Source organism: Neopelma chrysocephalum, unplaced genomic scaffold, assembly GCF_003984885.1.
Source record: "Neopelma chrysocephalum unplaced genomic scaffold, ASM398488v2 Primary Assembly neopelma1_96247, whole genome shotgun sequence".
NCBI lineage: Eukaryota > Metazoa > Chordata > Aves > Passeriformes > Pipridae > Neopelma > Neopelma chrysocephalum.
This window is the reverse complement of record NW_020924896.1, coordinates 1-24645: the sequence shown is the minus strand read 5'-3', so window position 1 is coordinate 24645 and position 24645 is coordinate 1. Positions and strand designations below refer to the sequence as shown.

At 55.3% G+C, this 24645-nt stretch overlaps 1 protein-coding gene and 1 long non-coding RNA gene across 2 annotated transcripts; both read left to right on the top strand.

Moving 5' to 3' along the window:
• Positions 1 to 4676: 4676 nt before the first annotated feature.
• LOC113981203 (maestro heat-like repeat-containing protein family member 6) lies at positions 4677 to 7310 on the top strand. Its single transcript, XM_027708481.1, has 8 exons — positions 4677 to 4778; positions 4963 to 5111; positions 5381 to 5528; positions 5774 to 5961; positions 6050 to 6187; positions 6467 to 6581; positions 6753 to 6890; positions 7101 to 7310. Exons 1-8 carry the CDS (start codon positions 4677 to 4679, stop codon positions 7308 to 7310), a joined length of 1188 nt encoding a protein of 395 aa, XP_027564282.1.
• Positions 7311 to 8209: 899 nt separating this feature from the next.
• LOC113981204 lies at positions 8210 to 8872 on the top strand. Its single transcript, XR_003538352.1, has 3 exons — positions 8210 to 8278; positions 8484 to 8540; positions 8688 to 8872. It is a non-coding gene; the product is annotated as an uncharacterized LOC113981204 (long non-coding RNA).
• The last annotated feature ends 15773 nt before the right edge of the window (positions 8873 to 24645 follow it).

Below are 24645 nucleotides of genomic sequence, written 5' to 3'. Positions count from 1 at the left end.
GACTGTGTATTATACAGATAATATAAAGCATAAAATAGTTTTCATATATAAAAATTACTTTTCCAGCACATATTAATGTGCCTTTCATAAGCTCCTAATTAGGTTATGTTTTCTCCTAAATTTAATTCCACTTTATGACCAACAGTTGAGTAGACTTCAACTTCATTTTTGGTTCCAATTTTCATTCTGTTCAGTGTGTGTGTATATATATGTATACACAAGAAGATAATCCTTTATTCATCTTTTGAGCAGAACACTTTTAATTCGTGCAGCAAAAGTCCTGTCTCTGTTCATTATCAGCCCCTGATGTGCTGCCTGGAGCACAATATCCTAATAATTGGAGTTTAAGAAAAAAAAAAGCCGCTTATAAAAGTTACAGTGTTTCATTTTTGTGCATGTTCTGATTCTAAATTATTTAAGCATTTGACTAGCTCGTAGACATAGAAACTTATGTCTCCCATGCATTTTTCCACCCCAAAGTACTCTATGGTTTCCTTTGTCTTACACACTACGTCAGAGTATTCAAATGCACTGTGTAGTACCAGTAGCCTGTGGCACATTACAAGAAAAATTGAGATAGTTTCTCAGTTAAATGCATTTTATTTTGACCTATTTCCTTCCACTTGAGTCTAACATTTGGTCTCTTCATAGTCAATATTCTGTTTTATGGAAAGGTTTTAAAATTTTACTGAAGGAGGTAAGAGGTGAAGGACAAACTAAATTTATATTATTCCTTTTGCCATTATTATTAAAAATAGGAAAGAAGAAGTGTTGGGGAAAATACAGTGAATGCTGATGCAATTATATGTGCAAAGCTACGTGCTTGCTTTTACTCTTGAAATTTAGACCTCTGCTTAACGTTCTCTTCTCTTCTACAGACTGGGACAGTTCATTTCAGTTGCATTTTCCAACTACTGACATCCATGTTCATTCCTAAATTCACTTCATATGCTTCCAAATCCTTAGGACAACATTCAGTTTAGACAAACCAAGAAAACTCTGGAGTGATTCCACTGACTTAAATGTAATTACTCAGTGCTGAATTAAAGGCACAGGCACGTAACTTAAGACCCATGTGTTTGGAGTAACAAGAAGAGATCAAAATCTCAGCTTTTATCATTAAATTCAATGTTTCTAGACCTTAATCTAAGACACGTTTGTAGAGAGAGGTGATAGCTTCTTTTTAGATGCATTATTAAATCTTGAAGAAAATAAGTCAATTCTGGGCCTGTAGAACCCTGTTGGGGTCTTCCACTGGGTGAAACGACCGTGAAGGTGGCAGTCAGATTTTTCAGGTGGTGATTAAGTGCCGTGGACGTCTCACCCAAGTCATCTTGCATTTCCTCTGCTGCTTTAATTGCACAAAGAGCCATTGACCTCATTTTGTGACAGGACTGTACCAACAGTGTTTTCTTGGACTGCTCACATTTTCTCCCAGCTCACCGTCTAATACTAACCTGTGACTAAATATTAAAAAAAAGTGAGCTGTGAATGATTTTAAGGTGAGACAAGATTGTCACTGTTAATGGCTGTTAGGGGGGTACTTTTGAATTAGACGATCAATGGAGCGTAGAGGCGTGAGAAAAAAATCATATTAGGATGTGAAACCAGCCAGAGTGTTGTACAATGTAAGGTCCATTGTGTTTTTTAGCAAGTCAACTTGATGTCCCTCATGATCAGAGCTGAGTTCCTTCTTGGCTTGGCTCCATGCTGCAAGATGGACACAAATACCCTTGAAACACAATGGGAGAGGTCGTCCATAGGGGTAAGAAAGATGCTGGTGAGAGGAAGATTGTGTGGGCAGGGGTCGCTCGCCCCTTGCCCTACAGCAGGGCATGCGCAGACTGTTGCTATCAGGTGATGAACAGGCGGGGTTTGGCTGCCACTCAGGCATCACCTTATACTGTGTACTGACCCTATGTGGTGTAATGCAGAGCTGATAAAATGGGGTGTCAGGACTGCTGGGGTGAGCAATGCTCATCCTTCACTCGAGACTGTTGCTCCGTGGGGACGCCTGCTAAGCATGGGCACCGACCAGCTGCTGCAGATCCTGGCAGCCCTGGCCTGTCTGTGTGGGTAAGCACAGTTTATTGATAGGAAGCAACCGAGAAAGCAAATGCTTTATATCCTTTTTTGGAATCCTTTTAATTCCCTTTTTACTGATTAATACTGTATTAAAAGCTGTTCATAGTATTGTAGAAATGCCAACTGATAAAGTAGTTTTTTTATACTCTTTTTTAGCTTTTGATTCTCTTTGCTAGTTTTTTATTCTCACTGCAATAAAAGATTTTTTGTAGTGTTTGAATGTCTGTTGTACTTATCTTTATTCTGGGCATATATTCCAACAAACTAATACCTGGGGGCACAGCTCTTTGGGACAGGAGACGGGCAGCACCCTTGCCAGGACTCGGGGCGGTGGCAGGTCTCCTTGGGCCAGGACTTGCCACAGCTGCTGATTTGGGTGCAGCCCTGGCCAAAGGGCTCCCAGCAGCATTGGTGCCCTTGCCCACACCTTCCTTCTCGGTATCACCCCCCATGTTTAGGATGGCCACCAGCCGGAACTTCTCCCAAGGAGGCCGTGCCAACTTGTGTGGAAGGCCCCGTGCCCTTCCCACTGCGGTTGCGTCGGCGGCCGAGGGGGCTCCTTGTGCTGCCGTGAGCAGGCACAGGAGGGGAGTGCTTGCTCATTTCTTGAGCCGTTCCCACAGTTCAGGTCCAGCCAGATTAGATACTTCAGAGAGCGGATTCCCTTCAAGGTGGGGCAGGTTGGCTGGGCTGGGGGAGGCCCCAGGCCACGTGGCGCTGTGTCACAGGGCCCTTTGTGACACGCTGGGTGTGGCCGGTTGGACGGAAGGGGGCAGGGTGTCCAAGGGTCCTTTATGACCCATGGTGACAGAGGTGCTGCTGGTGACACGGCCGCAGTGTCAACAGTGCTCCTCAGAGCAGGCGTCGGGACAGGACGGGACAGAGCAGAGCTGTGCGGAGCCCCCGCGCAGCCAACTCGTACCTTGCTGTTTCGGAGCTTTTTGGAGGATTTTCTCATTTCCAGGTGCTCTCGAAGCCTTTCTGTGTTACTTGGAGACCCGGAGCTTCTCCGAGGCGTCTCCAGCCCCTTTGGCAGGTGCCCTCGAGGCCCTGCTGCAGGACTTGGAGATCCGGAGCTTCTCCGAGGTGTCTCCAATCCCTGTGGCAGGTGGCCTCAAGGCCATTCTGCCGGACTTATTGACCCGGAGCTTCTCCGAGGTGTCTCTCTTGCAGGTGCCCTCGACACCAGACTGTGGCATGGCAGGGAGACACTTCAGCCTGCTCAGGCTGCTCCGGAGGAAGAAGGAGGAGGAAAGCCCTGGGGCTGCTCCAGCACAGCAGCCTGAAGAGGTGCAGCAGGTGCAGCCCCCGCAGGAGGGTGAGTGCTGGAGCTGGGCCACAGGGCTGGTGGCTGCAGCCCCCTTGGCCTCATCCTGTCCCATCCCCTCTAGACATGCCCAGGGAAAGGGAGGGGGACAGAGGGGCCGGGGCTGATCTCCCGGCAGCCCTGCTCCATCCACTGGGCATCCTGGAGCTGGCCCTGCTCCTGGAGCCCAGTCCTGGGCTATGTTCTCCGGCCTGTCCCGCACACCCTCAGCTCTGAGCGCGCTTGCTCTTTGCCAGATGCAGGCCAGGAGCGGAAAGAAGAGCAGCTCCGTGCCCGTGGCCGCTTCCGCAGGGCAGCACAGGTACCTGCAGCCATCCCCTCCTGGGCTGAGCGTGCTGTCACTGCTCAGCCCAGCACCGCTGTCGCAGCCCTCCAGGGGACATCCATCTCTTCCCTGCCCTTCTTTCTCCTGCAGACGTTTATGAAATTCGTGGGGAGTCGGCGTAGGAAGTCCAGGATCGCATCAGCTGATGTTGAGGCTCAGCCTGACACCATCCCGACCCAGCTGAAGCCAAAGCCTGGTGTCAGCACCGCGGCGACTGCTGGCACAGCAAAGTGTGACACCGCAACCAGTGATCACACAACCCACTGGGACACCACCTCGAGCGATGCCGTGTCACACTGTGACTCTGCGCTGCCTGGGCTCACGGAGGAGGCCGAAGCCACAATGACAGAGGGCGTGGCGAGCACTGACGCCGCGCCTGTTCAGCGCCTGGCCGATGCCCCCAGCCTGGACTTTCTTGGGGAGAGAGCTGTCTCTGCTGAAGTAAGCAGCCTGTGGCCCCCCAAGATGGGTGCGCTGGGCCCCCTCAGCCTTTGAGGCTGGCACAGTGTGCTGGGAAGAGAAGCATTTCTCGGGGGAAGCTGGCCAAGTTGCTCACTCTGGCAGCTCTCCACCTCTCCCCCGTGCATCCTCCAGGCCAGACTGTGGCACTTGGGCATCTGGCAAGGCATCTCCAGTCCCTGGGGCAGGTGCCCTCGAGGCCAGAGGGTGGGACTGGATGAGGCGGAGCATTTCCAAGGCTTCTCTCTTGCAGCTGCCTTCAAGGCACGACTGCAGGACTTGGGGAGTCAAAGCTTTTCCATGGCATCTCTGCTGCAGGCAGCCATAACGCCAGACAGAGACGTGCAGCAGAACCCCCCCACAGTGCCCAAGCTGGCCTGGGTGAAGGAGGAGGAGGAGGAGGAAAGCCTCTTGCTTGCCTTCCTCCTGTAGCTGGTTTGCAGATTCATCAGGTGCATTTGGCGTGAAGAGACCACTTTCATGGCCATTGGGGGCACGGCAAACTCGGACCTCTTCAATGCCCAGACCAGCGCTGCCCTGCTGGATTTGCTTGTGGAAAACGGTGTCTACAACGGGAAGCAAGTAAGCAGCCTGTGGCCAGGGCTCCAGTGCCCCAGGGATGCTGTGGCCCCTCACGCCGGCTGCGCTGGGTCCCCTCAGCCTTTGAGACCAGCAGAGTGTGGTGGCAAGGGGAGCACTTCTTGGGGGAAGCTGGGCAAGTTGCTGGCTCTGGCAGCTCTCCAACTGTTCCCCGTGTCCCCTCCAGGTGCCGGCCATAGTCAGGTGCATCCACCAGTGGCTCACGTCCAATGTGTCTGCTGAGCACAGGCTGGACAAGACTCTTGTCCTGCTGACCGAGGCACACCCTGTGGATGTTGCAGTGACCCTGCTGCGCTCTGCCCCAGCCTGTGACAGGTATGGGGCCCACCTGCCTTGAGGGCTCCCCTGCCTTTAGACCCCATCCCCCTGGGCAACCTGTCCCAAATGGTGTGCCAGAGAGATGGAGACTTCCAGGACACTCCAGCTCCTCTCTTTGCCAGCTTTGGCATGTCAGCCCCCAATCCTGAGGCCAGCCTGCCTCCCTGCCCCACAAGGCACCGTGGCTCTGTCACCTGGGCCCTGCAGCTGCCCAGGCCACAGCGCTGTGTCCCAGACGCCCCTGAGCCAGAGTTCTGACTCCACAGAGCTGCTCGCACCATGTGGAGGACGCTCATCTCCTCCAGAGGGACTAAGGAGCCGGTGCTGCAGATCCTCTTCCGTGCGCTGAAATTCTGGCCAGCGCACAGGACACGCACCTCTGATGGGGATGAGAGCGATGTCTTTGCCCTGGCTGTGAGTTTATTGAGCTGGCCTCTGCTCACCCCCAGCTTGCCTCTGGGATGCCTTTTCATCCTCCCTCACCACTGCTTCTCCCTGCCCCAGGCACTGGGCTGCAACCCTGGCTTAGGGGCAGGTTCAGGGCCACCAGGCCGGGGGATCCCCCTGTGTCTCCCCTGGCCTCTCCCTGCCATGCTGGGGCCCTGCCACATGGACATCTGGGCCCTGAGAGCTGTCTCTGGGTGCTTTGTCTTTGGCAGGCAACTGTGGCACTCTGGGAGATCCTCCAGCTGCCCTGGTGCCCAAGGGGCGTGAAGAAAAATTTCCCCCGCCTCCTTCTGACTCTGCTCTTCCAAGTTTTCATCAGCACAGAGGAGATGTCAGAGGAGGTCGAGACCTTCTGGGGGCGATGCCGGGAGCAGCGCAGCCTTCCCCCCAACCCCAACAGGTGCTCCATCCCAGTCCTCTCTCCCTGCCACGCCCTCAGGGCTGGGGCCAGGGCTCTGCACCTGACCTGGGCTGTGCTCTGCACACAGGTTTGCAGTGCAGACCGTGAAAGCCCTGCTGCGCCAGCTGCTGGATGAGGACGTGGTGATGGTGATCCATCGCAAGTGTGGCTGGGACATGCTCCTCAAGGCTGACAGCCACCACTATGCAGTGGGTCTGCTGGCCAGGTGAGAGCCCTTTCTCCCCACTGCCCCCGGCATTTCTGCCCTGTGCACAGGCCACCCCACACAGTGCCCGTGCTGCTGGGCCAGAGGGCCTTGGCAGCCAGGGATGGCTGAGCAGAGTGGCAAAGGCGGAGAGGGGCGGCTGCACAGGAGGAGCCACCTCCCAAAGCGCCCGTGTGCCCTCCCAGGCTGGTGGCCAAAGACCAGGCCTGTGTGAGTCAGTCCCAGGAGAGCTTTACCCACCTGGCTCAGGGTCTCTGGCGCCTTTATTCCCCCTTGCAGGGAGCTGTGCCGTGTCTCCCACTCCTTCTGCCGCAGCGTCGCCGCCAACCTGCTCCCGCGGCTCAGCAGGGAAGAGCCCCTGTGGGAACTGCCTGCCCTGGCGTTCCTGGTGGAGGTGAGCCTGATGGCGAGCGCTGCCTGGCCCAGCTGCCTCCCCCTCTCTGCCCTCTCACAGCCGCAGCCGCCTGGGACGGTGCCTGCACCCTGTGCTGCTGCCTGGGCCCAGCCCCGGGCGGGTCCGGGCTCCTGCCGGCCGGGCACCCCGTCACTCCTCCCTGCCTTTCAGGTCCTGCACTGCCTGAACCCCAGACAATGTGGGCTCAGCGTCCTGCAGATTATTTCAAGGCGCCTGCGGAGTGAGTGCCCCGAGAGGCGTCGCCTGGCGCTCCGAGGCCTGGTGGTGATCAGCAAGGCTCCCGCAATGATGAGCAGGGGGCAGGGGCTGAAGCCGGGCCGGCAGCGTGCGGCTGTGCAAGGCAGTAGCTTGGCCTTGGCTGGCCTTTGGCAGGTGTGCCAGCTGCTCCCACCTCTCCTCCTCCCCGTTCAGCTGCCCGACTCCTTTGGGATGCGCCTTTGGCCTCTGGGCCCCGCGGCAGCAGCGTGGGGCTGCACCACAGCATTGTGTTCCACACAGGCTAAGAGCATCTGGAGCCTGAATGAAAGCCTCCTGGAGCTACTGCAGGATGCAGACAGAGATGTGGTTCAGATGACCCTCTCTGCGTTCATCAATGTGCTACACTTGAAGACCATCCAAATATCCAGCCCCACTGCCCTGAAGTTGCTTGAGGCGCTGCGGCTACTCTTTGAAAATGTAAGGCTCTGTGTCCCTCATCGTAGGCACTGAGTGCTGCCAGGAAACTTTGGGCCAAGTGTCATTTCAGGCCTGTGCCCCGGTGGGCCTGGAGAAGCCAGGGCTGAGGTCTTTTGCTCTTCCTTTGCAGCAGGAGCACAGCCAGCTGCAGCAGCTCTCCATGGTCCTCTTCCGGGAGGTGATGGAGGCGACAGAGAGGAGCAAGAGCCTAAAGCCACACATCTACCTGAGGCTGGTGCCATTCTACTTCAACTGGCACGATGAGAACCGGCATGTGGCAGAGGTGAGGACTCGTGGGCTCTGGTGTCCCCATGGCAGGAGGCTGCTGTGCCTCCTGCCCTGGCCCATGGTCGCCTGCAGCCTCCTCCTGGCCTTGGTGTAGGGATGCGGGTGCTGTGCCCTGGGCTGCAATGCCATGGCCCACTCTCTGTTGCTCTGCAGGCCTCTCGGGAAGCACTGTTTGGTGCAGCCAGGTTCCTGAAGTGGAGGGATCTTGAGCACCTAGTGACCATGGAGCAGCCCTGGAGGTTTGGCGAGTGCCTGGTAAGGACGGCCCCAAATCCCCAACCCCTGATGCCCAGTGTGTGGAGCTGGCATGGTGCCTGTGGTCCACACGCTGCTCTCTTCCCTGGGGTGTGCGGGCTCTTTTCCAGGCTCCCCTGCCCCCGCAGCCAGGCTGCCATGGAGCCCCGGCCCTGCTGGGCTGTGGGGCAGGGCAGCCCCGCGGCTCCCCGGGAGCACCCAGCCCTCTGCTCCCCCCAAAGCCTGGCCCCAGCGGCTGCTGGCCGGGCCTCAGGGCTCTGCGGGCAGGGGAGCCCCGTGCTGGGGGCAGGGAGCGCCCGGCCAAGGGGCAGAGCCTGAGCCGAGCCTTCCCTCCGTGCCCTGGCGCTCTTTGCAGCTGGAAAAGGACAGGAGCTGAGTGGGCCAGTATGTGCGCCAGGCCCTGCCGTACCTGGAGAGCCCAGAGGAGCCCCTGCGAAAGCTGGCCATCAAGTTCCTGGGTGAGCCACAAGGCCGGGGTCCCTCCCCGCCCCGCTGCAGTTCGACCCCAGCCCCGGCTGCTGCAGCGGCAGCAGGATGCGGCCCAGGGCATGTGGAGCCCCGAGTGGCCTGGCGCCTGCTGCCGCCCTGGGCCAGCCCAGCCCTGGGGCATCCCCATGTGGGGGACCTGTGCCTCTGGGGCCCTGACAGGCTTTGTGTTCCCAGGGATCGCTGCCAGGTCCATGAAGCAGGAGCAGCCAGAGCTGCAGCTCATCTGCCAGGGTGAGGGAAGGCACCTTCCAGCTGATCCCCTTGGGCCCTGCTCCCTCCTGGCCATGGCAAGAGCTGGCTGGGATGGCCCGGGCAGGAGGGGCTCCTCGCGTCCCCACACCCCTGGCCTCACCTTGACTCTCTTCCTTTCTCTTCCAGCCCTTCAAGGCATGACTGATGACAGCCCTGCCGTCTCAAACCTGGCACTTCAAACGCTCCACATCATCAGAGCTGTACGGAGAGCTCCATTCTTCCGATTCTGGTAGTCTCCATTCCTGCCTCTTCCAACCCGTAGAGGCGTGACAGGTGACATCAGACTCGCCATGGCAGGCCTGGCAATTCAACACTGCTGCATGCTAAGAGCTGTACAGACGGCTTCCTACTCCAGATTCCAGCAGCTCCAAGACTGGCTGTGCAGGGCGTGGAAGACGCGGCCTTTTCTGCCGGGCAGTGTCTGCCTGTGCTGCTGCAGCTCTGTGGAGAGCTGATGTGGGAAGCTCCATCTCCTGGGGCCACCTGAGCCTGTGGGGAAGATGCCTCTTCCCTGCAAGCACTTCCTTTGAGCCCCACAGGGGAACATGACCTATATGTTATCACGCACAGAGGCCCAGGAGCTTTTTTTTTGTGCCCAGTGTGCACAGGGCCTTGGGGAAGAGGGGGAAAGGGCTCCTTGTGCTCAGGAACACTTGCCCTGCTGTGCAGCGTGCCAGCAAAAGGGAGCAGAAGCCCCTTGGCCTTTGGTGGCTCTCCTGGAGCCTCAACGCTTGCAGCAGAGTGGAGGGGCAGAGGCTGGAGGTGTGGGGATCCCTGAGGACCTTGTCCTTGGAGATGGCCACAAGCCCTCCCCCAGCCAGGAAGCAGCGTCTGTGTCCTGCCTGTGTGTTGCTGGCTGGATTGCTCTGGGCTCCCAAGTGCCTCTGGAGCGGCTCCTCTGGAGCTCCTTCAGGGCTGCACCGCTGCCGGGCAGGTTGGCGGGGCTGGGGGAGACCCGCAGGGGATGGGGCACTGGGATGCCAGGAAGGGGTGAGGTGCTGCGGAGGCCCTGATGGGACAAGGGAGCGGGAAACCTTGAGGGGAATCTGGGAGGGGGTGGGTGGCAGAAGGCTGCGAGGGGACAGACTGGGCACAGGCCCCAGGGGCAGGGTGGAGGGAAAAGGCCCCAGGACTTGGGGGGCAGAGGCCATAGGCAGCCCCCAGGCAGCCACCTCCTTCCCTGCCAGCCGGCTGCTCTGGTGCTTTCCCGAGGCATCTCCCAGCCCTGTGGCAGAGGCCCTGGAGGCCTCAGCAGCAGGGTGGGCACACCCCCAAGGGGGCCAGGCTGGCCAGGCTGGGGACAAGGAGGGCAAGGGGGCCCTGCCGGGGCACGTCCGCCGGGTGCTGCCGGCCAGGGGCAGTGGCACGGGCAGGGCTGGCGGCCAGCCCGGGCCCCCGCAGCTGCTCAGGCCACGGGGCTGTGTCTGACACCCTGCTGAGCCAGAGTTCTGGGCCCGCAGAGCTGCTGCCACCACGGGCAGGGCGCTGGGATCCTCAGGCAGGTCTGCTCACTCGCTGCTGCCCAAGCGGCTCCGCGCCCCACACACAACAGCACCAGAGGCTGCCCAGGAGCAGCAGCACCCACAACGCCCGGGCCTCCTCACCCAGGCACCCACACCCGCCAGGACGCCAAAAGTGGCCAGACTGTGGGCACAATTGCACCCGCTTTGGCAAAAGGCTTCAGGGCAAGTGGCCACCACAGCTTTCCAGTGACTCCCCAGCCTCACAGCAACCCTTGGCAGCTTCAGCTGCAACCTGTCCTCCTGACTGACTTCAACGGCCCTGCTTGAGGCTGGACGTGCCTTCCACACTCAGCTGTCCCCAGCCAGTGCCATTGGTGCCATCCTTAGAGACTCTGCTGGGACACCAGCCTCGGGCTGCAGCTGCTCAACCTCTCCTCCACACAGGCTCCACACACTTAAAAGAAAGTCTGGGGAAGAATCTGCCACATGACAGTTGGACAGGGCTTTTATAGTTATAAAGGGTTTGACAGCCAGACATATTTGCAGGCCAGGGAGCAGCTTCTCTGTCAAATCTTGCTTCAAAAAGAAGGATGTGAGTTTGAAGTTTCATGAAACATTCTGGGTTTAGCATAATTCAACATTAAAAACAGCACCTTGACACCAGCAGTAACTCACTACAGACAGTGTGCATTGTTTGCATTCTCTGACCATTTTTTAGGTATTAATAGAGCAGAGCATCCTGCCAGAAATGGCCCCTTGATTCCATGAGGTTCCAAAACCTCTCAGGGTTCCTTTGGTTCCATGAGGTTCTGGAGTGTCACAGTGGCCCTGATGATTTCATGAGTTTATACTATGCCCCAGGATTCCGTTGTTTCCTTGAGGCCCTGCAGTGTCACAATGGCTCCTTGATTCCACGATGTTCCAAAACATCCCAGTTTCCCTTGGCTCCAAGAGGCTCCCCAGTGTCCCACCGGCCCCTGGATTCCAGGAGGCCCTGCAGTGTCCCAATGGCCACTCGGTTCCATGAGCTCCTGTTCTGGTTTAGCCCAATTTCCCCATCCCATCATGTGCTCAGATGCCGGGAGAACTCGAGAGAACCAAGCTGAGAACACGCCGGGCCCTGGTCCTCTTTGGTGTCTGGGGCTGCCCCGAGAGGGAGTCCCCAGCCGCTGCCCCCGGAGCCGCCGCGCCGTCCCCTGAGCGCCGCTGAGGCGGCAGCGCTGGAGCGGGGCCGTGTCTGCCCGGAGCCGCCGCTGCCACGAGGCTGCCGCCGCTGCCGCTTTTCGCCTGCGCTGCCCCGCAGCCGCCCGGCACCGGCTTCCCAACACTGCCGGCGCCTGGAAGCGGAGCCAGCGCTCCTGCAGCACCTCAGAGTCGCTGCTCTGCCGCCAGAGCGGCTGCCGCCGGCGTCTGTGCCCGGAGCCGCCGCTGCCACGGGGCTGCCGCACTCACCGCCGGGGTTGCCGCTTGCGCAGCCGCCGCTCTGCCCCGGCTGCACCGGGACCCGGCACCGCCTCGGGCCTGCGCTGCCGCCTCAGCGGCCACAGGGGACAGAGGGATGGGGGGACCTTTGCTCTGCAGCTGCTGAGGCCTTGCTTTGTTCTGCTTGGTTCTTGGCTTTAGGAAAATTGCTGTTCATGTTCATGCTCCACTGGAACGCCTCATGAATTCCAAAGGTTTCCTAATGCAGGAGGAGGGGTTTCTATGGCATCGGAGGTCCCGCCCCTTGGGACACATTGTCAATAAACCATCTAGCTGACTGGGATGGGTGTAAGAGGTGGGGAACACAGGATAATCAGTCATCCCCTGAAAACCTTGGAACGATCTCTACCTGAATCGTAACCCAAATGGAACCGTTTGGATACAATTCCCAAATATTTTGGGAACTCCAGTCATTACTGACACCACGATGGACATTCAGCAGATAACTAAAGCCAGTCACCTTGTAAGCCCACAACCAGCAGTGCTGAGGGAGGCCCTGGCAGCTCCCCCGCACCTCCCTCTCAGTGGGACACCTCTGGCAGCCTCTCGCAGCTCGGGAACCCTCCAGTTTGCAACACTCCAAAGAACGTCGCTGATGCCCAGGACAATTCTGATCCCCCTCCACAAACACTCCTCCAGCTGTGACCCTTGTCTGTTGGGAAACACAAAGGGATTTGGGGGAGTGTTTCCCTGACAACAAGGAGAATTTTGGAGAGGGACCTTTCCACACCCAGCTATTGATGTGTCCACACATCTCTGCGTGGGTGTGGGTGTGAATACACTGTGGTGTGAATGATGTTGTTGTGAATCTATAATTCAGCCACTGTTAAAATTGTAGCAAATCCTATTGAATCACTTGATAACTGTTCAACTAGCCAATAATTAAATGCTAGTAATCTCTTTTGCCCCCTTATATTTATGTCCAAATCCTTTGCATCCTAACCCTCTTGCATCCCAAGGCTCTGTGTAAATCACTCCCTTTCATCAAAAAATATGTTTCGTGACTTCCACTTTAAAATCTTCCTCCTTAGCTAAACTACATAACAACTCTAATTAGTTGTTGATGTCTTGAAGACGTGAAGACAATTAAAGGAAGGGAAATAATTTGTTTTTCAATGTTTTAATGGGTCCCACAGTGTGTTTGGAGTTGCATCAGCTGTCAGTCCAAGATGGGGCATGTCAGAACTGGTGAGGTTGAGGGGTGACGAGCAAGGATGATCATACAGGGTTAGTCTGGATCTCCTGAGAAGATATTAAGCATCAAGATCACTTGGAGAACACTTCTATCACCTCTTCTCTGAACTAAAAATATCCATCATTGAATTGAATAAAAAAGTACCAACTTTGAAGACTTGTTTTGAAATTGCTTTGAAGACAATTAAAGGAAGACAAAGAGATCCTGAGGGATTTCTGCATTTTAATGAGCCCCACGATGTGTTTAGAGCTGTGTCCATGATCCTGAGATACTGAGAGAAGATTGAAGAAGCTGCTGAAGAAGTCAGAAGCCAAACTCCAAGTCCCTTGAAGCATTGCTGGGCCCCACTGAGGGCAGGCACTGACAAAGCCTCCCCAGGGACTCCTTGGAGCAGATCCTTGGAGGCCAGGAGTGCAGGCAGACAAAGGCTCTGGGCAGGCCCCTGCAATGCTGAGCAAAGCCTGCCTTGGTTTTGTGGAGCAGAAAGGCAAAGGCCTGAGCCCCAGGCCCTGACACAGCAGATCCTGTCCCTCCCGGCTGGCTCAGGGCTGTTTGGGGGGCAGTGGGATGGGAGGGGGAGGAACAACAAAGGCCAAACACTGGGCAACCCCTGCCAGGCTCCTGAGGGAGGGGCGAGGCAGAAACCAAGTGCAGAACCTTCCAGGAAAGTTGCTTGTGGTGGCCTGAGTGGCAGAGGCAGCTGCCAGAGGCAAGGGGACAAAGGCCTGGGTGCCTTTGGGCCTTGCAGCCCTGCCAGAGCCCTTGGCCATCTCTCCTGCAGGCTGTCCTGCCCTGGCCCTGCTGCTGCTCTGGCCTTGCAGGCTGCACACACCCCTCCTGCTTTCCCACCCCCCTCCCAGCAGCATTTCTAGACCCTCCCTGATGTCTCTGCACCAGCTCTGGCTGTTCCCTGGAACACAAAGTCATGCCATCACCCTCTTAGTGACCTCTGGCAGCATAAAGTTCCTCTTTGAATAACATTCCTTTTTCCTCACCTTCAGTCTGAACCTTCCAAGCTGCATTTTAGGGGTTTCTTTTTCTTTCCAGCACCAAGAAAAACTCCATCCTGTCAGATCTCCTCTAGACCCTCTCCAATTCTTCCTCATTCCTCCAGAATGGGGAACCTCACAGACAGTCAGACCAGTCCACATGTGATGACCCCAGGGCTGAGTCCAGGGGGGTGACAACTCCCTTATCTGGGTGGCCACATGCCCCCCAAGGCAGCCCCATGTGCAGTTGGCCTTAAACCAAGGGGCCATTCTGATTCTTTGTAATGTCATGGAATCAAGTGGCACCGTGGCACTGCAGGGCCTCATGGAACCAAAGGAATGCAGGGGCACTGTGGAATCTCATGGAACCGAGGGACCATTGTGACATGCAGGGTCTCTTTAGAACAAAAGGAACCCTGAGACATTTCAGAACCTCCTGGAACCAAGGGGCCACTGTGCCTCCCCAGAACTCCATGGAATCAAGCAGAGCCGCTGCCTCCCCCCCGCCACCGCACGGACCGGAGTCGCGGGCTCTGCCCCGCTTGGACACCTCTGGAGTCAGCGTGTTCTTGGGGAGCACAACTTAGCTCAGACCAGAGAGTTTCCCACATTTTTCTTTGCCCCCTCTTTCGGTGGTTTTGTTTTTTGTTCTTTGTTCATTCAGGACGAAAAGAGGGAAGGGAGGCACGTATTGATCCCTGTTTTTATCTGTTTACAAAAGGGACTTGGGTCAGGGGAGGAGAGAGGAGGCAATTTCTCTCTCTGCTGTTGCTTTGAACTGTTCTCTTGGTATTGCTGGTTTTGCTGCTATATTTCTTGTCAGTAAACTCTTATTTTATTCACTTATACCTCCTTATATTTTGTCTCCCTGTATTGGTGGGGAATAAGAGGGGAGTAAATTCATTTTATTGGAGTTCCCGCCCCAAAATGTGTCTTTAAACCAGGACAGGTTGCTCAAGGGCTCCCTGAAATCTGGAATCATCCACAAAGGACTTGAAAATACATTTTGTCACATTTTACAGAGAGTTCAGTAATAAAGATGTTCCATAGTGGTGTTCACGGGCTGGTCACTGAGGGATTTCATCAGGAAGTTGTTGCCAAGAAGAATTTGTACCATGGGTTTTATTGGACACTCTTCATTCAGCCAACTTCCCACCCACCACATCTTCCACTTTTTCAGTCCAGCTCTCCCCAGTCTGGCCATAAGGAGACCACAGGAGACCATGTCAAGGGCCTTGATAAGGTCTGGGCACACAGCATCCTCTTCTTTTCTCTCCCACAGGAGTTCTGCAATCCCTGCTTTGTCCTTCCCATGCCTGGCAATGGCTGCAGGAGGATTTGCCAGATCCCCTTCCCTGCAGAACCTGAGCAGTCTGGAACTCTGCCAACCCTCCTTGCTGCCCTGTTTGCAGACTGGTTCCATGTCTGCCTTTACCAAGGCCCCAGGAAGCTCTGGGACGGCTCTGGCCTTTCCAAGGGTTTGGGAGAGGTCTCCCAGTGACACTGCCCAGCCTTCCCAATATCCCTGGCACCAAAACCTTTTCCGTATCCCACACTTCCAGAGGAGTGCCCAGGACACAACACAGGTTGTCCTGGTGGTTCTGGAGAATGAGAAGGGATTTCTTCCTAGAGGCCAACCTCTCCAATTGGATTTGAGTGCAGCTGAAAGGTTCCCTCAGCATTTTGCCAAGTGCCTCCCTGCCCTGAAGGTTTCTGGCCATCAGGCTGGAGCTGAGGGGGTTGGGCAGGTGCCTGAGGAGGGTGTAGAACAAGGGCTGTGTCCAACTCTGCCAGGAGGGCTGTGCTGGGCAAGGATGAGGAGGCTGCAGAAAACAGTGGCACTGGGGAGGTGAGAGGAGCAGGTGGAGAGACCTTGTGCCTGCCCACGCTGGGCAGGAGCTGCCCCAGGATGGCAGCTCTGAAGCACTCACAGGATGTCCCTGTGAACAGGAGGGGAAGATTGGATCTGAAAATGAAACCTGGAAAGCAGAGAGCAGGAGTGTCATGGTGTCAGTGCAGGAGAGTTCCAGCCCTGGAGCAAGGTCACAGAAGAAGCGACCCAGTACATGAGGGTCACAAAAACTGTCTGGGAGAGGAAGGAAATGGTGACTGTTGATGACAGAAAGGCCCTGAGCCAGGGTGCCGCTCTGCTGGAGACAACCCTTCCAGTCCATGGGTCTTGCAGAGAGCAGGGCTGGCAAACAATCCATTGCTGGCCATGGGATGAGGCCACTGCAGGAAACACTCTGTATGTGCCAAAGATGCAGGAAATGGCAGTGACAGTGTTGGGAGCAGAGACTGTGCTGTCCCCAGTCAGAGGACACTCAGGGTGCTGGTGCCATAGCAGGTTTCCAAGTTTTTCTCCAGCAGCCCCATGATAAGGCTGTTCCCATACACAATCATGAAGCAGGTTATGAGAGAGAAGAAAAAAAGATTTTTTCTTAAGTCTGAGGACATGACCCCTTCCCATGAGGGGAGACTCCATTGATGAGATCTGATTTTCAATTTTCTATTGAAATATTTAGCTCTTCATGTCCCCTCTCCCCTGCTTGGACTCCTGTGAGTGAGAGCATTTCTTTCTCTGTCTGGTGCACACTGAAGCTGTGCAGGCAGCTCAGAGGGTGACCCATGGAGCTGTGGGTGCCTGTGGCTGCATCCCAGTGCCCAGCTGTGCTCTGTGCTTTGGGAAAGGGCAGAAGTGCCTCTGCTGGAGGGCAGTGCCGCTCCTGCCTGCAGAGCCCTTCCTACCTGCACAGGGGCAATGCTGCCCAGCCGGGTTGCTTTCCTGCTGGGCAGGGAAAGGGATGGGCTAGAAGGCAGGGCAGGGACGGAGCAGACATGCTGAAGTGTCCTCAGTGCAAAGCAAACCTGGACTTCTGAGTTGGTCCCTTGATGTCCCTCCATGGAGGGACAACCAACCTCTTGCAGGTGGGGTGAGAGGCCTGGGCTGGGAATGGGGGTTGCAGGGGCTGCTCTGTGACAGTGGCCCTGGGGCACCTTCCCAGGTTGTCCCTGGAACAAAGACACAGCCCAGCCCCTGCTCTGCTGGTCCCTCAGGTCTGTGCCAGGAGCTCTGGCTGTGCCGGGACACTGGTGCGTGCCCCCACCCTGCACAGTCCCACTCTCAGCTGGGCACTGGCATTTGCTTTGCCAGGGCATTCCTGGAGCACATTGCTGACAGTGACTGTGGAGGAAGAGCCTGAAGCCTTCCTGCCCTGCCCTCAGGAGATGCCCTTTGCTGATGGAGCTGCTGGTGTGGAGCCCAGCTCTGTGCCAGCAGTGCCCAGGGCCTGTCCCTGCCTGTGATCCCAGCACGGACACGCAGCAGGACTGTGCCCAAGCTGCCAGAGCACTCAGGCCTTGCACCCACAGCAGGGCTGGGAAGAACAGTGTGGAGCTGGAAAGAGGAGATGTGGAAAGAGCAAGTGCCCTTGTCCCTGGCTGTGCTGCTGTGCTGGGAGCCTCTTCCCTCCAGCTCTGTACAGCCCCTGCAGCTCCAGAGAATGGCTGAGGAATCGTCTTGGACACTCAGGTCAGGCCAGGGAACTTTATTTCATTCAAATGTACAGATATACTCACTGCTGAAAGCCCTTGGGTTACAGCAGACAAGTAGATACTGATGTAGTAATACTATGAGTAAAGACTCATATTTATGGAAAAATTTATACCAAATAAAATTAAAACTCAAAACCAAAAAAGAAAAAGGAAAACAAATTCAAAACAATAGCAAAAAAAAAAAAAATGCACCAAAACCCCCGTCTACCCATGGCAGAAAGGAGTCCGGGCTTGTAAAGAGTTACTTTATCAATAGTAAGCAGAAAAGCGTCCAGTCATCATTTTCCTGAGGGCTTCCGTAAGTTCCTGGTTCCTGAGGCTGTAGATGAGGGGGTTCAGGCCTGGAGGCACCACCGAGTACAGAACTGACACAATAAGATCTAGGGATGGGGAGGAGATGGAGAGGGGCTTCAGGTAGCAAAATGTGGCAGTGCTGAGGAACAGGGAGACCATGACCAGGTGAGGGAGGCACATGGAAAAGGGTTTGTACCTTCCCTGCTCAGAGGGGATCCTCAGCACAGCCCTGAAGATCTGCACATAGGAGAAAACAATGAAAATGAAAGAACCAAATGCTAAACAGGCACTAAACACCATGAGCCCAATTTTCCTGAGGTAGCCTGAGTGTGAGCAGGAGAGCTTGAGGATGTGTGGGATTTCACAGAAGAACTGGCCCAGGGCATTGCCCTGGCACAGGGGCAGGGAAAATGTATTGGCTGTGTGCAGCAGAGCAGTGAGAAACCCAGCGGCCCAGGCAGCTGCTGCCATGTGGGCACAAGCTCTGCTGCCCAGGAGGGTCCCGTAGTGCAGGGGTTTGCAGATGGCAACGTAGCGGTCGTAGCACATGGCGGTGAGGAGATAATACTCTGCTGAGATGAAGAAATAAAAGAAAAAGACCTGTGCAGCACATCCTGTGAAGGAGATGGTTGTGTTGTCCCAGAGGGAATTGTGCATGGCTTTGGGGACAGTGGTGCAGATGCAGCCCAGGTCTGTGAGGGAGAGATAGAGCAGGAAGAAGCCCATGGGGGTGTGCAGGTGGTGGTCGCAGGCTACGGCGCTGAGGATGAGGCCGTTGGCCAGGAGGGCAGCCAGAGAGATGCCCAGGAAGAGCCAGAAGTGCAGGAGCTGCAGCTCCCGCCTGTCTGCAAATGCCAGGAGGAGGAACTGGGTGAGGAAGCTGCTGTTGGACATTTGCTCCTTCCTCAGAGTATTTCAATCTGTTGAAGAGGAAAAGTCACTGCCCAGTTAGACCAGGCTTCTGCAGTCAAACATTACCCGTCTCACAGCCACCCCACTCTCAGGCTCTCTCTCCTCACTCAGACCTCCCTGCAGCTCCCTTCCCTGAGCTCTGGCTTTTGCTAACTGAGGGGGCCATTGGAAGCAATAACTCTGTGATGAGCACCCAAGGACTCCTTCTTGGTCTGCAGCGAGGTGCAAATCAGAATGCAGGGTGATCTCAAATTAAATGTACTCGTGATACATCAAAGAGCTTCTCAGCTTTGCTGTTTGCAATTTGCCCAAATGAAGGACAGAGCTGAGGGAATTCTTTGTGTTTGTTCACCCACTTGCACCTGCCACAGTTAGGAGTGGTTGTGAATGTTTGAAATCACTGACATTTCTATTGCACTGCAGGTCATGTCTTGTGGGTTCTGAGGGGCACAGGGACGGTCCCTCAGTGCAGAGAGAAGAGCTGCTCTGCCCATCAGTCCTGTGCTCAGCTGCCCTGTGCTGGCAGCTTGGAGCTGGAGGAGCATCACACTCAACTGTTCCCCTCCAAAGAAACTGCACAGAGATCCAGGAATCCATGTCCAAGGAACAGATTGACACACTCCTCACCTTTTCATCTCTCCCCTCCCAGAGTGAGACACAAAATGTTCCTTGCAGCTGCCCAGAGCATTCCCATGGATTTAGCACTGAGGAGTTTTCTCCATGGGGATCCTGTGCAACACAGAGATCCTATGGCAGAGCTGTGCCCTTCTGGAGGGCACCTGCAGCCCTGCAGGACACCCAGGCAAACAGCTGAATACCCTGAAGGTGCCTGGAAGGCACTTGGAACATTGCTCCCACAGCAGCACCCAAAGGGTTTGTCTCTGGAAAGGAATCTGCTCCCCCCAAACCCCACACTAGCTCAGAAAACCCAAATGTGAGAACAGGGACAGCCCAGGCAGCAGGGGATGGCAGTGAAATGCCACAATGGTGCTGCCAAGGGAGGAGGGACACACAGAGACAGCTGGAAATCAGGGTCTTGTCCTTGCCTGGGCTCTTGCTGCTGCAGGGCAATGCACAGCCCAGCCCCCGTGGGCCTGAGGGCACAGGCTCTGCTTCGGCTGGGAAAGGAGCCCAGGGAGGAGCTCCTCAGGGAAGGGGTCTGTGCCACAGGGACAGCAGGGAAGGGCCCACATCCCCCTGCCCAGCACTTGTGGCAGCAGCTCCCTGTCCCTGCCTGCCTGTCTCTGGGTGAGGAGCTGTTCCTGCCAGCAGCCCCTCCCTGTGCCCAGCTCAGCTCCCTGCCAGTGCTGCCAGAGCCATCCCCAGCCCAGTGCCCAGGGGCAGCTCTGCCCGGGCAGGGGCTGCAGAGCAGATCCCAGACACCCTGTGGTTGAGAGCTGACCCTGGCAGGCAGCAGAGTCCCTGCCCCAGCACACAGAGCCCTGGGGGCAGGACCCTGCTCTGCACCACAGCCCTGGGCACCCCTGGCTGTACCCCCACCTTCCCAGCCCACAGCCAGCCCTGGCACAGGGAACCTTCTTGCCCTGGGCCTCTGAGGGGGCAGCAGCAAGTCCTGCTCTGCAGCAGCTTCTCCTGCTGCACCCCAGCAAATCCAGCAGAGCCATCCTGACAGCTCCTGCCACTGCTCGCATTTGGCAGCTGGGAGAGGCACTTGCAGGAACTCACCTGCACTGCTCTGCAGCCAGAGCCTGACCGTGGCAAAGGGCTGGCAAGGTTCCTGCCCTGAGCAGCTCTCCCCTGTCCTCCCACCCCAGAATCCCTTGAACCTCCTGCTCACTTCTCCTCTCTGCCCTTGCTGCCTGCAGCTCCTGCCCTGCTCTGCCATATGGCCACTTTCTCTGCTCTGCAGCAACTGGGAGAGTCCTGCTGAAAGATCCTAGAAGCTGTGGGATGTGCCAGCCTTAGGAGATCCCTCCAGGAAGGGAAGATGAACTTTCCTACAGCCAGAGAATTCTTCATTCAAATCCTGGGAAGGTTTCTCCTGTAGTGAGAGCTCAGTCACCTCCCAGCCCAGGCTGCCTCTCATCTCTCTGCCTTCTCTCCTGTGCCCTGGGTGCTGCAGGCAGTGCCCTCAGCCCTGCTGGGCTGTACAGAGGAGCTGCTCACCAGCAGAGCTGTCTCTTTGAAGCTCTTCTTGCTTGCCAGGAGCTCCCTGTGTGCCAGGAGCCCGGCCCAGCTCAGCAGTACAGCAACAGCCCCAGGCAGCCTTTTCCCTGCCCCTCTGGGCTCTCTCCAGCTCTCCCTGGGACTCCAGGGGAACCTGCTGGCACACAGCTGAAGGAAATCATGATGTTCCTCCTCTCAGCTGGGCACAGACACTTCTTTCAGCACTGTCATTTCTCCAAACACACACAGAATTAAGTCCAAGAGTCCCCTTTTCATGTCCCATCATTAGACAGGAAACCCAGACAGTGCCCAGGAGGGATCTCCTTCACCTGCACTGAGGGAAGGGACTCGGCTGAGTCAACAGAGGTGTCTCATTGTGGCTCTGCAGACCTGGGGCCAGAAGGACACTCAGCTCCCTCCACAACCCCCATGGGCTGGGATTCCTCCTGCTCCACTTCAGTGGGAACAAAACAGGCACCTGCAGGTGACTCCTTGTCCCAGCTCCCATGGGAATGAAGGAAGACCAAAGCCAGGAGTGACCTGCTGGGACACAAACCCCTGGTTCCTTCTGAGGGGCCAGAGGTGACCGAGATTCCTGCTGGGAACTGCAGGCTCCAATGGAGCAGTTCCTAGGGACAGGGCAGCAGCTGTGGGATCTTCTTGGAGGCTGCTGGGACATTGCTTTGGCCAACTTCAGTGGCAGAAGATGCCCACATGTAGGACAGGGGAACCTGTCACTGTTCCTTCTGTCCAGGGCAGCCCATAGAGGTGCTCAGGTGACCAAATGGAATCAGGTGGCACAGGGAGAGAGGTCTCTCTCCTCTTCTTTATCAGGGTATTTTCTACATGTCCTCACAGTACAATGGCAGTTGTCTCCTGGACATCCCTTCACTGCTGAACCTCATTCAGGGCAGCTGAGCCTGGATTGAACAGCCAAAGAGGGGCCTGGAGTGCCAGGGGAGGTGCCAGGGCTCTGCAGCACAAGTGCAGCAGCTGCCATGGACAGCACAGGGCCTGTGCAGGAAGCCCGTCCCCATTCCCAGCAGTTGTGGGACAGGCACCACCCAGGGCTTCTCAGACACATTGGGTGCCTTTGGGGCAGGGAGTGAATCCCAGCCCTGCAGGGACACAAAGGCTGTCCCTTCTCTGCCCAGCCAAGGCCGGTCCAGGGACGAGTCCAAAGCACATCAGCCCAGGCTGTCCACACTTGTCTCCTCACTCTGCTGTCTCTTCTCTTCCCCAGTATTTCAGCAGCATGTGCTGATCTCCTGAGCGATCAGGCCTGTGATTTTCCCCCTGGGCCTGAGTCCCAGCACGTCCACCTCCAGGGCCATTGTCAGCAAAGCCTCTGCACACCCCAGCTCTCGGGGCTTTCAGAGCAGCTTTCCCCACTGCAAGTCTGTTCTTACCCCCGGTGCCCCCACTGAGGGGCTGCAGCCAGACAGGCCCCAATGCCCTGCGTGTGGGGCACAGGCAGGAGGAGCTGCAGCCCCAAGTCATCTGCATCTTCTTGTCTCCAAGAGGAACCAAGAGGTTGCCATAGTAACTGACCATAGAGCTAGGAATGTGTGGTGGTTGCCATGGCAACCAACCACAGCAATGGGACTGTATAATGGTTGCCATGGTAACAAACCATAGCAATGGAAAGTATGGTGGTTGCCATGGTAACTGTCCATAGAAACAGGAATGTATGATGGTTGCCATGGTAACTGACAGTAGCAATGGCAATGTATGATGGTTGCCATGGTAACTGACCATAGCAATTGCAATGTATGATGGTTACCATGGTAACCAACCATGGCAATGGGAATGTATGGTGGTTGCCATGTTAACCAACCGTAGCAACGGGATTTTATGATGGTTTCCATGGTAACTGACCACAGCAGTGGGAATTATGCTGGTTACTACAGTATCCGACTGTAGCAATGGGAATGTATGATGGTTGCCATGGTAACTGACCATAGCGATGGGAATGTGTGATTGTTGCCATGGTAACTGACTGTAGCAATGAGACTGTATGATGGTTGCCATTGTAACTCACTGTACCAGTGGGTAGTATGATAGTTGCTATAGTAACCGACTGCAGCAATGAGAATTACTGATGGTTGCCATGGTAACTGACCGTAGCAAGGGAAATGTGTGATTGTTGCCATGGTAACTGACTGTAGCAACAGGAATGTATGATATTTGCCATGGTAACTGACCGTAGCAATGGGAATGTATGATGGTTGCCATGGAAACCGATCATAGCAAAGGGAATGTGTGATGGTTGCCATGGTAACCGACCATAGCAATGGGAATGTATGGTAGTTGCCATGTGTACCAGGGTGAATTTATTCTGATACTTTTGGTCTGTGTTTGGCCCAGACAACTGGAAAAGTTTTGTTCTTTCCCTGCCAAGTTTTGAGAAAACAAGCACTGATAAACGGGTACCTCGTCCTTGGAGAGAGAGCTTCTTGTATTAACTGTTTTTATTGGTGTTCTGTGATTGGCTAATTGTCCTCCAAGGTCGCTTGAGGGAGAGACTGAGGAGGAGGAGGATGAAGGACACCCCCAGACTCATTTGGAAAAGACCCTCCCAAGTACAGTACGCAGGCGCAGGGAAAGCCACGCATGCGCAGAAGAGATGCACTGACATAACCAAAGGGGTGGGATGGAGAGCCTCTGGCTGGGCAGTGATGATCACTCCTGCCCAGGTTGAGGTCACTCAGTTAATTGTGTAAAAGCAGATAGTGCTCTCTTGGAGGGAGCTAGCTTCACACCAAGGACAATGTTGCCTTTTGGCAGGGACGCCTGCCAGTTTGTGAACTTACTGAGTCTCCAAGGATGCAGCTTCTGCTATGGGTAATTATAGGCATGCTAGGTCGGTAAGATAACTTCATGGGCAACAGCTGGGTAACTGGGGAGGTCATGGTGGGGGCTTATTTCTCTCCCCCTTCCTTCCTTTTGGTTTTTTTCGTTTTGTTGGCCACCTCTTGGTAATAAATATCAGTTTTGCTGAGCTTGCAACGGTGTCATGGTTTCAAGATTCAGTATGAGCTTCAACGGTGTCAAGATTCAGTATGGTTCAAACCCTCCCTAATACACTTGCTAAAAAACACAATGGACCTTTCAGTTAACTTGTGCCATGAAGTTACATTGTACAATACTCAGGCTGGTTTCACATCCTAATATAATTTCTTTCTCACGCCTCTATGATCCATTGATCATCTAATTCAAAAGTACCCCCCTTACAGGGTACAAGTCAGGCTCCTGCTCAGGATCAACAAAGCCAGGCTCAAAGGGATCTGAAGGTGGGTCGTCATCATCGAGCTGAAGCAGCTCTGCTTTTTTTAACATCAGGTTTCAACCTGCTACCTGTTTTCAACATCACATGGAACCGTAGCATAAATATGTTCAGAATCGAGTGTTTTTAAATCGGTTCCATCAGTATCCTGTAATTCCATCAGGTCCAGAGCTGGCTCATTCGACAAACTGTCCCTCCAGGAGTCTGATTTATCACTCGGTCGAAGAGAACGCAGAGCAGCACATAAAATTCGCCAGGTAATGATGTCATCGGGGGAAACATTGTGCTGCTCCTTTTGCGCCTGCTGCAATTTCTGACCGACTTTGTGCCAATCTCGGATCTCACAGGATCCAGTCTCTGGATACCATGGACAAGTACGTCCGATCCATAACAGAAGATGAGTCGCTTTCTGGGGATTAAGGCGACAGCCTTGCTCTTTAACAATACCATCAGCATTTCATGATGGAATTGCTGAGATTTTGTAGTGTTATGCCCCATGACTACCCCAGACGCTGTCCCCTCACCTGACATCTGCAACTTGAAATGGAGGGGACTGGAAACGTCTTGAAGTACCTCCCGTTCGGCTCACTGGGGGTGCGCTGCACCAAGAGCTTTCAGGAGAGTCCCTTCTTCGGACACCATTCAACAGCACATGAGAGGGACACAGCAAACTAGATGCTGAATCAGTTTATTAGAAAAAGAAATCATGCTTTTATGTTCTCAATACACTTTGATCCTATACATTGGCAGATTTATAGTTTTGTTTTTCCACATAACTAAA